The 12,563-nt window shown below is 35.4% G+C and overlaps 1 protein-coding gene and 1 pseudogene across 1 annotated transcript; both read left to right on the top strand.

Annotated features, from left to right (window-relative positions):
- The first annotated feature begins 6,030 nt into the window (after window positions 1-6,030).
- LOC140673501 (uncharacterized) lies at window positions 6,031-9,504 on the top strand. The gene is made up of 6 exons (XM_072906479.1): window positions 6,031-6,172; window positions 6,766-6,868; window positions 7,156-7,259; window positions 8,289-8,484; window positions 8,634-9,017; window positions 9,327-9,504. Exons 1-6 carry the CDS (start codon window positions 6,031-6,033, stop codon window positions 9,502-9,504), a joined length of 1,107 nt encoding a protein of 368 aa, XP_072762580.1.
- Window positions 9,505-11,558: 2,054 nt separating this feature from the next.
- On the top strand, window positions 11,559-12,478 carry LOC140673500 (proto-oncogene tyrosine-protein kinase ROS-like; annotated as a pseudogene).
- Window positions 12,479-12,563: the final 85 nt, after the last annotated feature.

The raw sequence follows: 12,563 nt of genomic DNA, 5'->3' as shown, positions 1-12,563 counted from the left end.
TGAAATGTTGCAAATATTGAAAATATTAGAATATTGAAAAATTAATTGTATAATAAAATTTGTAGATAAACTATCTTTGATCAAAGAATCTATAACTAAAACAAAAATACAATGTTTTTACAAGATTTTAGAAATTTTTTTCGTATAAAACGTATTTATAAATTTTATCTATATTCTCTGCAATTTATTTGAATGAATGACAAACATGATAAATTGATACTAATTTATATCACCAGTAATGAAAATTATACAATGATTTATTTAAGCGACCAAACTGGCAAATCAAATTTATTATTAAAAGGTTGACATCGACGACGTTTCGACCTTTGATTTCGATCCTTTTCAAGTCTTGATTGACGCTGACAGTTGAGGCGTTACAGATCGAACATTAAACTTACACGTCAGAAAGTCGATTAACAGTCACACGTAGTACAATAACAAACAGACGCAAAGGCGAACATCTAAAAATATTTTATGATGTTATTGTAAATCGGGTTTAAATTTTCGGTATCCTTCTGTAAGTTAATCGCATTGTCATGCATCTTGATGAAAAACATCTCCGCAATTTCTCTTTTTCTCTTATATTTTTCGCGATGTAGTATACTGGATGTTGTCCATTCAAATTCATGTAAAAAATCTGTCCTATGCTTGCTGATAACAGAATGATTGCTAGCATGAGATCTGATATTATTTGTATGTTCTTTAATGCGTGTATTTAAATACTTTTTGTCTGTCCTATATATGTAGCGTCACAATCTTTACAGTCAATTTTATAAACAACCTCGGTATTATTTAGTGTGCTCAGTCTGTCTTTTCCGCATTTAATAATTCTGTCGAGTTTTTTCGGTATTGTGTAGATTACGTTTAAACCTCTGCTCTTAATCGTTCTGCTAATCTCTTCGCTTAAACCTTTAACGTAAGGTATTAGTACAAGATGTCAAATCCACGGTGGCCATCATCAACGTTCACATTGTTTTTTGGAGTTTCAGAGTGCATAGTCTCTTGTGTACATAACGGTCAATAATATATGAGGGGTAATAGTTATTGATTAATATATTTGTTTTGTCGTGTGGATGTTATTCACGTGAAACCGTTCGTCAGATAGTAAAATCGCGTGGTCTACGAGGTTATTAATAATGTTAATTTTATGTTTGAAGGGATGGTTATAATAATAATCTAAATATCTGTCCGGACAGGTAGGTTTTGAGATTTAGAGACCGTTTAATAAAATTGATAGGTCTAAATGGCTCGTAAATTACAGTAACAAAAAAATTCCTGATAACATCCTAGACATATTAAGTTTAGGCGACAGATTCAGCTTGCCTATCGTCCAGACTGATAAAAACGAGCGCGCGGTTATCGAAATAGTGAAGAACCGGTGGTAGCGAAGGTTGTTGCTCTTGTTCTTGCTGTCGACGCTCGCGACGGCGTTGGCGATAACGCCGTCGTCGTTCCACCATGAGAAATCTAAACAAAATTAATTTTATATTACATTTTTTTAAATTATATATGTGTGTAATATTTTTTATAATAAAAAATTATTAATGAAAGTGTAAGATATATATTAGTTATATAGAGTAATATTGTTTTCTTTATTATAACTATAATTATTAGAGAAAAAGATGCTAATGTGGTCCCTGTTTATATTGGGTAGTCGAAAAAGTATTGAGCCTTTTTAAGTCAAAATTGAGACAATTATTTTTTATATTGTAAAAGAACTTTTTTAAACCATTTTTTTCCTTATATTTAGTTCCTTAGCGATGTTATGGCTGCTTACATGCCGGTCTTGCTCAACTTTTGCCATAATTTCATCAATTTTTTCTGATTGGTCGGCCAGTGCGAGGAACATCTTTGACATCGAAATTTAAAAAACAGAACGAAAGCGACTGAACCATCTTTTGGCTGTTGCTTTTGATAACGTATCTTGACCAAAAACAGCACAAATTTTTTCACAGGCCTGCGTAGCATTTGTGCCTTTATCAAAATAAAATTGTAAAATATAGCAAATTTTTGCAGAAATTTCACTCATCTTCAAGGCACACTAAATTAAGTCTGAATAAACGAATTTCAACAGTGTTTGTACATTTAATACTGTCAAATGTCAGCTTTTAATTGACGCTAAGTATAACCTGATGCGACTTATATTACCTAAGATATGTAACTCTAAAGCCATCTAGCGAGAAAAGGGCTCAATACTTTTTCGACTACCCAATATATTCCTCTTCGTTTATTAAATTAAATAGTAACACCATATGAAATTTCTTTAGCATATTTTATAAAACTTAGAATAATGAAATAACATTCTTAGATGTCAGTGTCTGACAATGCGTCTTGTCATTTGTTGAGACTTGAAAAATTTATTTAAGCGAGGGAGCCAATATATAAGCAGGAGCCACATCAGCACCTTTTCCTCTGATAATTAACAATAATTATCATAAAGAAAACAATATTCCTCTATTCATTATAATAAAATAAAAAGAAATTGTGTAATATCGATTATATTAAAATATAATATTACAAACATCATTATTTTAATTTATCATAATTAATAATAATTTATATCGAAATACAGCTTGTTGTCGCTGTAAAAAATTAATCAGCTTCCTGTGCTAGCTCCGGGTAATACATCAGACGACACGAATATTGGCACGCCGAGCGGTGTGATACAAATGGCATCGGTATTGCTGCGAAAAATATATTATATACATCATGCATACAATATGCGTATATATTTATATACGTATATAAATATATATATATATATATAAATATATATATATATATATATATATATACAGGGTGTCTCAGAATGATCGTATCACCTCTCGAGTGCAGGTAGAGCGGCTTAAATGGAATAGAAAAGTCCTGTACCATTTTGCGATTTTCGGAATAATTATTGAGAAATTAATTTACAAAGATCGGCAAATCTGGCGCAAGTATCAAACCGCTACAAAAAAGATGGCGAAAAAGACGGCCCTAAAGACGGTCGCTAAGCGCGCGCGGCGTAAATAGGCGCCATTGCCTCGCGGTTACCAGGGGCATAGACGAGAAGCGTTGATAAGAACAATAAATTAACGATTATTATTTAGCGACCGGCCTAACGGTGGGCCGTCCTTCTCGCCATCTTTTTTGCAGCAGGCTGATACTCGCGCCGGATTTGCCGATCTTTGTAAATTAATATCTTAATAATTATTCTGAAAATCGCAAAATGGCACAGGACTTTTCTATTCTATTTAACCAGCTCTACCTGCACCCGAGAAGTGATACGGTCATTTTGAGACACCCTGTATATATATATTGTATATATATATATATATACAGGGTGTCCCAGAACAACCTTCCGTCCGTAAAATGACATATTTCTGACACAATTGTAAGACAATTTTTCCTTTACCAAAATTTGATTTGAAGCGTAGTTTTTGTGTTATAAGCAAAAATAGTTAGCAAATCACGCGTCGAGTATAGAAGGCAGGCAGGAGCGGCGCGGCGCACCGCGAGCGCGGGCGCAGCTGACCGTCCGACGGGTGATTACCGCCGCATGAGTCGCTAACTATTTTATCTTATAGCATAAAATTATGCTTTAAAATTTTGGTAAAGAAGAAAATGTCTTATAATTACGTCAGGAATACGTATTCCTTAAAATAATATTACTTTAATGACCAAAAGTTGTTCCGGATCGCCGGCCGTCGGACGCTGCGATCAGCTGATTGCTACACGCGATGTGTATGAGTGTGTGCGTAAAAGGAAGGGACAGAGTGAGTGAAAGAAAGAGAAAGAGAGAGAAATAACCGCCTCAGCGACGGCGACGCTCCTTCGATTGTCATCGACATTGTCGTCAACGACTTCAGACTGATCGATATATTGATTTTCCGGCTCAGCTGAGAGACACATCGCGTGTAGCAATCAGCTGATCACAGCGTCCAACGTTATTTTAAGGACCATTTATTCCTGACGTAATTATAAGACATTTTCTTCTTTACCAAAATTTTAAAGCATAATTTTATGCTATAAGATAAAATAGTTAGCGACTCATGCGGCGGTAATCACCCGTCGGACGGTCAGCTGCGCCCGCGCTCGCGGTGTGCCGCGCTGTTCCTATCTGCCTTCTGTACTCGACGTGTGATTTGCTAACTATTTTTGTTTATAATTCAAAAACTAAGCTTCAAATCAAATTTTGGTAAAAGAAAAATTGTCTTAAAATTGTGTCAGGAATACGTCATTTTACGGACGAAAGGTTGTTCTGGGACACCCTGTATATATGCGTATATTGATCAAACATTATGCAAAAATTAAAATGAAAGTTACGAGAAGTTAAAAAATTATTGCTACAAAAATGACAATTTAAAAATGCTATAATCAAATAATTAATATTTTATATAAATAAAATGCAATAAATGTATAATATGTACGTATATACACATATATATATATATATATATATATATATATATATACAGTCGGACCTCTTATCCTACGACATTTTCGGTCCGAAATCTTCCCCTTAAACCTCTGATCTTACGACAAAAATTTGAGAGTGGGGATATAATTCCTCTTTCGCGGTCGTAGCATGAGAGGATTTTTTGTCGTAGAATAAGAGGTTTCGTAGCATAAGAAGGTCGTAGGATAAAAGGTCCGATTATATATATATATATATATATATATATATATATATAAATACATATATAAAGAAAAAGAATAATTACTGACCACGTTCACGCCGATTCGCCATTATGCCAAACCTAACATGTACTGCAAAATTACAAGCGCACATTTACCGCGCGACCTATGAAATGCTTTTATATGATTGGTGCGTTGATTTTGTATGTTTATGGCAATAATTTCATGTATCGATATAGTTTATTGTTAGCGTAGTGTTTAGTAACGCAGAGTAAAGGACAGGTTATACAGTGTTTTATTCTTATTAGTATTGAGAAATTTATTTTTATTATATTTCTATTATTTATTATTATTTGTATTATTATTAGTATTATTTTGAGGCATACGAAATATTTTATATTTATCATGCCTAAATATTTTAATAATAACAAAATTCTGTCGGCAAAACGTATCCCTATGAAAAAGAGAATGCATTACGTACAACAAATATGTGAGAAGAAGAATTCTTTTAATCAAGAAAGAATTATCGAAAATTCTGAAGATAAAGCTACATTGAAATTCATGGTAATGCTAAGTACGTCAAATCAATTATATGCATGGGAAGATAATGTAAATGAGAGAAATATAGATAATGACATGTCGACATTGCAATTATCTTTGGATACATTTTCTCAATCATTTGTAGATGCATGCGCAACAGAGAAACTTCAATCGGAAAATTATATTAATAATATTATTGATGATGATTCTGTAGGATCTCTGTCGGACCTTCGCGAATTTTGCCAAAATTTGGCAAATTTATCGAATGAGCTGCACGCATATTATAGATGAGAGAAATGTAATGACAGTAGATAATGATGCGTTTACACCGCAGTCGTTGAATACATTTTTGGAAAATTCTATAGATTTATGTACGGAATCGGAAAATACAATGCAAAACAATATCGAAGATATCGAAGACGTCGAAGACGTTGAAAACGTCGAAAATGTTGAAGACGTCGACGATGTCAAAAACATCGAAGATGTCGAAGTTATCGAAAATATTTTGCATACTGATGATAATATCGACGCATTTCATTTGTATTCTGAAGAGATTAATGGACGACGTATCGCCAATTTGGGGCATGTTTTTGCTGAATTGCAGAGACTGTCCACTCATTGGATCGGCGAATATCGTTTTACTGATCTTGTATTTAGAGATGCGTGACGGTCTGAAAACCCAATTTTCTGTCAAATGTCGAATGTGTCACTTCACAGATGATTTTTGGAGTGAACCGACAGATGAGAGAATATTGGATGTCAATAAGTGTATCGTAACCAGTACTATATTGACAGGGACTGGTCATAAGCAGCTAGAAGAACTTCTTACTGCTGTAGATATTCCATGCATGGGTAATAAAAAATATAGGTATAATGCATCATAATGAAATGTCGGAAGCCTTCGCCGCCGCCGCGGAAGAAGAAATGCGCGTGGCTGGCGAAGAGGAAAAACGTTTGGCAATTGAAAGAGAAGATATCATAGACGGAATTCCGCATATACCCGTGATAACAGACGGTTCGTGGATGAAGAGATTCTACCGACGGTGGCGGTGGCGGTGGTGGCGGCGGCGGCGGCGGCGGCGGCGGCGGCGGCGGTAGTGGTGGTGGAAAAAAATGAAAAATAAATAAAATAAACTAATTAGTTTTATTCTAGTTTGGTTCTACATAGTCTTTCTGCCTTACTAAAGCAGGTTTTACCATCACTACCACCACCGTTTTTTACCATCACTACTACCGTTTTTTACAACCACCACCACCACCGTTTTCTACAACAACCACCATCGTTTTTTACAATCACCACCACCACCACCACTACCACCATCACCACCACTGCCACTGCCGCCACCACAGCGAGAAATATTAAATTTTTAAATAAAATAGTACGGAAAGTAACAAAATATGATTCTACATGCTTTAGTAAGGTAGGGCACATTGTAATATATGGAAATAAGATAGATTTATTGAAGACGTCAAAAATTTGAATAGGAGATAATGTTACAGAGATAAAATGTTACGAACGATTATTTAATTCCAATAATTTTATGTTCAGTTATTAATATTAAAAATTTGTACATAATAGTATTATTATCCCGGTATTTAAATTTATAGAGTACATTCCAGAGTACATTTCAAGCAGGCCAACATCTCCCAGAGCATTCGTGAAATTCCACAATAGATTTATAAGTAAAACAGACGTTTCTGTGACATTCAGGTAACAAATATACATTTTTAGTGTATATTTCTTTTAAATTTAACGATATATAAAAACGTTAATTCTGTTATAAATTTACTAAATAAAACCAATAAAATTTTGTTTTCCTGAACAGATTGGTTCCACCAACTTGAATTTACACATGACATAATACTAGGTTATACAGTGCAGTGTTGGTTTATAAAAAATTACAAAATGATTCCAATCTGCAACAACAAAAGTATTCTCGCTACGAGATTGGAGAATACGGTGCAAAATTTAACATCTAACGCGACATACTATTTTAGAGTACGAGTGCATACTAAAGTTGGTGTTAGTCCTTACACAGATTTAAATGTATCAACCGCACATGAAAATCCAATACCACAATTATTGACAGTATCGAATGACGGTATCGATATATGGAACCTAGATTCAAAATTCAAAAAAATTAATATCTCCGTACAAAATGTGTTAGAAGTCGCCTATTCGATAGCGAAACATAAATTGGATCGATTTCACAAGAAATCTAATGACATTGGAAATGAATGAAAATAATATCACAAAAATAACACGCCTTCAAAATAATGCAAGCAATCTTTGCATCGACTGGGTAGCAAGAAATCTATATAGGAAGCAATTTGATTTTGAGTTATTTACATATGTCATTATAAAGCTCGACTTAATGTGGCATGATGGCATACACAAATTTGAAAAGATTTTAATCACAACAAATTTCCATGATTTCACTGTACTGCCATTTATAGGATACGTCAACTGTCATCTATTTAAACAAATGAACAATTTTTTCATTAAAGATTTGTAATTTAGCTATAAATTTATATGACTTTGTAATTAAGATCATTTCTCTTAAAAGGTCACATAAAATGACACATTTATAAGAATGAATATTTACTATATGAGTTTTTGCTATTCTTTAATTAATAAGTAATAATATATAATTAGACAGGCAATAGAGAGCCGACGCAGATGTAGGGCGTGAGGTAGTATACAATCACTTCCAATAACCACCGTTTATTCAGTAAATCAGACGTTTCGGACTCCTTTCGAGCCTTCTTTAGTGATATACACTACAAATGATAAAAATTAAGATAAATACAATGACGCAAGAATCAGTTAAAACAACATAGATCGCTTTATCGATACGTAAGGGCTATAATATTAATACATAATCATCTCCACCGGTGTCAACACACATCCGATGCAAGAACCTCCCAAACGGTGCAAGGCGCAAGGAAAGCTGCACTAATCAACACATATATGCCCACGTGAAACTTTTAGAAGGTAGAATATGTTGTTAAAATTGAGATAACTTACTCAGACGGAAAATTAAGAACGGCAGAGATAATCACGAACCTCGTCGTATGACAAACGGCACTTAACTGATAAATAAAATAAAATAAACAAGCAATGTCATGAGAGTACACAGGTACACTCATATACAGAACAATCTCAAATACGTGCAAGAATGTTTTTGTTGAACGGTGGAAATATATTGAGAAAATGTGTTCTATACCACGTGAAGAATTCATAATTGCGATAAAATTTGTAATGAATTCCACATATTTCACTTTCGATGACATTTGTTACCAGCAAACATTTGGTACGCCCATGGGCTCTCCGCGGGTGGGAGTCTATTGACCACGTCGCCAATTGGCCAGTTTAAAATGAGGCTCTCTGATTGGTTAATCGTTGCTGATGACCTTAGGCATCGGTCGATAAAGTGACTGTGGTCAATCGTGACGTGGTCAAACGGGACGCTCCCCTCTCCGCTCTCCCCCGTCATTGCGGATGTCACTTTCCAAGATCTTGAGAACAGGGCTGTCGCGGCTCTTCCATTGAGTCTTCCATTTTATATAAGATACGTTGACGATGTTGCGTTGGCGGCCCCTTCCGCAATGTTTCATATGATTGTGAATACTTTTAATTCTTACCATCCGAGACTGCAGTTCACTATTGAGGAGGGGGACGACAATAGATTGAACTTCCTCGATGTCACGATCATTTCACACAACGAATTAATTTATTTCAATTGGTTCCAAAAACAAACATTTTCGGGAAGATATTTGCATTTTGAGTCTCGACATCCGCTATGCCATAAACGCAGCATCAGTTTAACGGATAAGGTTCTTCGTTTTTCTCATCCAAGGTTTCACCAGACGAATTTCGAATTTATTATCAATATTCTCTTAAATAATGGATATCCGCTCGCTTTTATTTTATGAATGCTTAAAAAAGATTTTTTTATTTAATAATGACAAAAGTTTAGGTAATATGATGTTTAATCTTAATATTACCACAACGACTAATAACCATATTGACGATAATAATTTAACAATAAATAAAGTTTGCTATTTTAACATCCCATATATAAAGGACATCTCTCGGAGCGATTCAGTACGTGTGTCAAGGATTTAGATGTGCGTATGTCCTACACGGGAATAAATAATTTACGCAGGTTCATAACTGTAGAAAAAGATAGATTACATATAGGTGCAAAAATTAATATAGTATATAAGATTAATTGCGCCAACTGTAACGCGTCCTATGTGGGACAAACGGGCCGTTTATTGAATACTAGAATTAAGGAACATAAAAAGAACCACACATCTGTCATTGCGAATCACAAGTCATAAAACCATAATTTTAATTGAGATGAGATTGAAATCTTGGAGAGCCTTTCTTGGGAAAGATTGATATCCGAGATGATTCACATTAAGCGCCAAAAGAACTCTTTAAATCTCCAGAGTTACATTTAAATTAAATGAGGCATGTTTATCAATCATTACGATCTTTCTAAAATTTGATTTTTGTGTTGTTGTTATTTTTGCACGTGTTTGCGATTGTTCTGTATATGGGTGTACTTGTGTACTCTCATGACATTGCTTATTTATTTTATTTTATTTATCAGTTGTGACGAAGTCACCAGGGGCCGAACAACCGCCCCTGTAAAACAATCGGCGCTCGGGCTCCCGGTCTCCCCACTCGACCACCTCCCTACTCTGCTCGTAACCGAGAGTGGGAGGCCGGCCGACAGGTATATAAGCCGGCACCTAGTCCTGTCCTGATCCTTCCTCGAGAGAGTTCTCTCGAGGCTCCAGATACAAGCGACTATCCTCTACCACGATCCTCCGGACAACGAACGTTCTCGTTGAACCGACCGGACGTCCCCGGCCTCCGGCCCCGTGCACAAGTTTGAAACCGTCCGTCTCCGGAGGACAACAAGAAAACCGCCCGTCTCCAGGCGAATAACGTTGACATCCGTTTCCGGAAGACACCCACCAACCCACCCGTTTTCGGGCGACCAGAGAGAGAGAGAGAGAGAGAGCCGTCCGCCGCCAGGACGCCACCGACCGAACCGCCAAGTCGTCCGCCATCAGGACGCCACCGCCCAAACCGCCAAGTCGTCCATCACCCGGACGTCCCGACCGAACCAGCGTCACCAGGACGAACACCGACGGCCCGCACGGAACCCGCCTGTACATACTGCCCCTGTATATATGTATCTCATCTCTGCGCGCTTGTACATACCGTGTCTACGAATAGCTTTGTATGAATAGAATAAACTCGTCCGAAACGATAAAAAAAAGAGAGTCTATCATCCCCCGTGCCTGTCCTTCTCCCGAATACTGGAACCGGCGAGCATTGTCCGAGACGTCGGGAAAAGCGAAACATTACACAGTTAAGTGCCGTTTGTCATACGACGAGGTTCGTGATTATCTCTGCCGTTCTTAATTTTCCGTCTGAGTAAGTTATCTCAATTTTAACAACATATTCTACCTTCTGAAAGTTTCACGTGGGTATATATGTGTTGAGTAGTGCAGCTTTCCTTGCGCCTTGCACCGTTTGGGAGGTTCTTGCATCAGATGTGTGTTGACACCGGTAGAGATGATTATGTATTAATATTATAGCCCTTACGTATCGATAAAGCGATCTATGTTGTTTTAACTGATTCTTGCGTCATTGTATTTATCTTAATTTTAATCATTTGTAATGTATATCACTAAAGAAGGCTCGAAAGGAGTCCGAAACATCTGATTTGCTGAATAAACGGTGGATTATTGGAAGTGGTTGTATATTACCTCACGCCCTACGTCGGCTCTCTATTGCCTGTCTAATTATATATTATTATTTATTAATATTTAGAACCTGTAGTTTGTTTAATTTTGTTCTTTAATTAATGTTCTATTTTCGAAAGAATGTATAATACAATAACTAAAATATTCCATATATTTTTTAGAATTTTATATCATAATTCAAAACAATCAAAGTTAATGTAATTAGATTTTGATGGAAAACACGCACAAATCTTTCAAACAGACACATCCAATATATACTCCTGCTTCTTTGAAGGAGTATATATTGCAACAAGGTTGTCGATGTATAATGTTTCCATGATAATTGACGGCATAAATATTGAAAAGCCGCTAATTTATTGGACATCGATGAATTACGTGATTGTGACACACATTGATATTTGTAGAAGCAATATCATTTTAAATGCCACAGATATTAGCTATACAAAAAGTTTTAACTTTTTAACGTTTGATAAGACAAACATATACATTTCTACATTCGACAATGATGAAATCTATGTTTTGAGAAAAATATATGCACGTCTCAAGAGCGTAAATGCATTTAAATATACATATTTAAAAAATAAAAATGTCATACTTAATTACTAGATTTTATGCTTTTCAGTAAATCTTTACAATCATACCCTCCGACCAGATGTCTGACACCTAAAGAAAAAGTTTACAACATTAAAGTAATGGAAGTAATGACAAACAGCATCATTGTAAATTTTACGGAACCGATTTCGCAAGAATGGATGCGAAAAATACAATTTACCTACTACTCTATATACTATACACATAAGCCATTGTCTAGACAATGGCCTTGATAAATTCAAAAAATTCAAAGTATAGACGTATGAGCGTTATTATGAAATTCAGAATTTAACGCCGCTTACAGAGTACGAATTGCAGTTAAACCTAAGTAATTTTTACGTAGATCAGTTATTGATGAATCCTATATTGGGTTCGGATGACATACTATTTATTAGAACTAAGTCGGGCAAGCTTAATGCACTGAAAAACATAATGGTTCAAACTGACATCTACTATAGTGGCAGTTCAATGGATGCCGCCCAAGAAACTGAACTGCGTGCCTGTTATCTACAAAGTGCATTGGAAGTCACTTATTTTGCTAGATGGAATACCACACACGGGCGAACAAGTAATAAAAATGCCTAAATATACAGATGGCATGTTTTTTACAAAAATTCAGTTGCTATCTGCATATGAGTACTTGACATATGTGCGTGTATATCCAGTTAATTCCAGCGATTTTTACAACGACAGTTCAAGTAAGACCATTCGCACATACTTGGAACCGAACAATATCACTTTGAGCGGAGTCAACATAAATACTATGAACATATCTTAGATTCCGAGTACCAATCTGACGGTTCTTTGTGCATTACAATACAAAAATGATTTGACAGAAAATTGACAAACAATAAACAATATTAAGGTAAACTATAAAAAAGAAGTAATATTCTACATAAAAACCATTTACAACCAGAAACTTCATATCAGTTTCGCTTGATACTGAGATATCTCGAATACGAGAAAAACATTACATGGCCGTCTGATGGAAGATTTACTTTTTCAACATTAGGTAAGCAAGAGAA

Source organism: Anoplolepis gracilipes, chromosome 14 (genome assembly GCF_047496725.1).
Source record: "Anoplolepis gracilipes chromosome 14, ASM4749672v1, whole genome shotgun sequence".
Classification (NCBI taxonomy): Eukaryota; Metazoa; Arthropoda; class Insecta; order Hymenoptera; family Formicidae; genus Anoplolepis; species Anoplolepis gracilipes.
This window is presented reverse-complemented; position numbering and strand designations above follow the sequence as displayed.